Source organism: Perkinsus marinus, assembly GCF_000006405.1.
Source record: "Perkinsus marinus ATCC 50983 genomic scaffold scf_1104296972422, whole genome shotgun sequence".
Taxonomy (NCBI): Eukaryota; Perkinsozoa; order Perkinsida; family Perkinsidae; genus Perkinsus; species Perkinsus marinus.
Window position 1 is genome coordinate 125,620 of NW_003201757.1, and position 1,800 is coordinate 127,419.

Below are 1,800 nucleotides of genomic sequence, written 5' to 3' on the forward strand. Positions count from 1 at the left end.
TACAGTGTATTTGCAATACACCTCTTTATTCTTCGACTGAAACCATACATCGTGCCACAGAAATATGTGTCCCTCTAGAAATCCATGAAATATACATTCCGTGATAATATGATATGCCTTGCTATGATTTACGCTGCAAATAATTCTCAAACCCAGTGCTCCAATATGGATATACAGCTGACACGTATTGGTCAACCAACGCGGCCTAATGCTACACAACCTAGACAATGATACATTAATTTTCGATGTAACCACAACCTAGTTTGCGGATGAACATAATACGGTCATATAAAAGCCTGTTAATCCGCATACCAACGACCCTCAGACCAGTGAAGTGATAAACTACCAACAAAGAGAACAGCAACAAGGCCTACCAATCTGCTCGGCGACTTCTTTTTCTTCATCATTCTCCCCTGGCCGACTACTCCCGACGACGGGTCCGACGCCCGACTAGCCCTAGTCGCTCGGGAAGAATATCTCAACCACATACGCTGAGTGAAGGTGTTCTCAGCCGAGACTGGGCCGGTAGCTGGGGTACTCTGAAATCACACAGTAAACTTCCCTCGAAGAAAAATAGCCCCACCTTAGTCCGTTGTGGCCCCGACTCCTCCTCAGAAGAAGACTCCCGCTCAACTCCACTCGAACGAACTATACCAACACCAGGAACGAACTGCGCATGGTCTAACGAGTCCGGATGTGCAGTCAGAGACATCGACATAGAATTCAATGCCTCAAACATATACCTGATATCACAAACATCACTAAAATTACCAACAACTTCATTATCTCACTCATCACTGCGATCATCTCCAATACACATAACGAAGTCTGGCGATTGACCATTTCCAGAAGTCGCTAATTCGGCTAATATGGTCTGGACCGCCAAACCTTTATTCACTCCTCTGAGCTTAGCCTGAGAGGCCAACACTAAATCGTCTCTTCCTATTGGAACACACTTTACTACCTCAACATAGCCTTTTCCCATGGTAACCTCAACGTCATAGCCCTTCAGATACTCCTCAAGAGACGAGTATAAATTCTTCGCCTACACGAAAAAAATACTACGATAAAAAGGCGGAGCGAAGCACCAACCTGATGCAGACCAAAATCAGGATCAGTGTCCCTAAACTGCCATACCAATGCAGATCCCTTATTCTCCACAAACGAATTTTGCGTCCGTGACACGTACCTATCGCCAAAAATGCCTATAAACTAACACGCCCCAAAACACCCTTACTGTCGCATGAGCTCTCCAGCTAGAGCCTTCCACTCAGCTTTTTTCGCGTCAGCCTCCGAGGCCTCGGGCAAGAGGCACGCCCATCCATCAGGACCCACAGGGGAGGGAACATGAGACTAACGACAACCATCGTTAATCACATTGTCGATTTCTGCCGTTACTACTTCCTCCTCTTTCCCTTTCCCCGGCGTGTGCCTCTTCATACTGTTAGGTGGCAGTTTCCAGTAGTACCCATGCTCTGCGGCTAAACCAATGTTGCGGACAGATCCGAACCACTCCTACGAGAAAATATCATCATAATCAATGGAGTTCCACCCGTGATATGAAAAAAAACTAACGAATGATATATTTCATGACTACCGCATAGCGCGAATATTGCGTTCTAATACGACATTTCACGTGAAATGTGTGAAACGCCAATACCATGAACTAACCTGTAATAAAGACTTCTCCCGCCCGCTCAAAATGACCACCGTATTCCTAGGGTCACTACACAGCTTCGACAAGCGTCCAATACTGCTGCTGAGGTGGGTTGCCGTGGGACATCAACGTACTGGACTGAG

At 46.4% G+C, this 1,800-nt stretch overlaps 1 protein-coding gene across 1 annotated transcript in view; it reads right to left on the reverse strand.

Annotated features, from left to right (window-relative positions):
* Positions 1 to 1,800, reverse strand: part of Pmar_PMAR028020 (trehalose-6-phosphate synthase, putative) — a gene marked incomplete at both ends in the record, with an annotated part of 11,095 nt that overhangs the window by 3,281 nt on the left and 6,014 nt on the right. The window contains 8 exons of the mRNA XM_002766594.1: positions 4 to 36; positions 375 to 539; positions 584 to 743; positions 792 to 913; positions 965 to 1,045; positions 1,093 to 1,189; positions 1,238 to 1,274; positions 1,443 to 1,515. Coding sequence (XP_002766640.1) covers positions 4 to 36; positions 375 to 539; positions 584 to 743; positions 792 to 913; positions 965 to 1,045; positions 1,093 to 1,189; positions 1,238 to 1,274; positions 1,443 to 1,515 — 768 coding nt within the window. The remainder of the gene's footprint in view (positions 1 to 3; positions 37 to 374; positions 540 to 583; positions 744 to 791; positions 914 to 964; positions 1,046 to 1,092; positions 1,190 to 1,237; positions 1,275 to 1,442; positions 1,516 to 1,800) is intronic.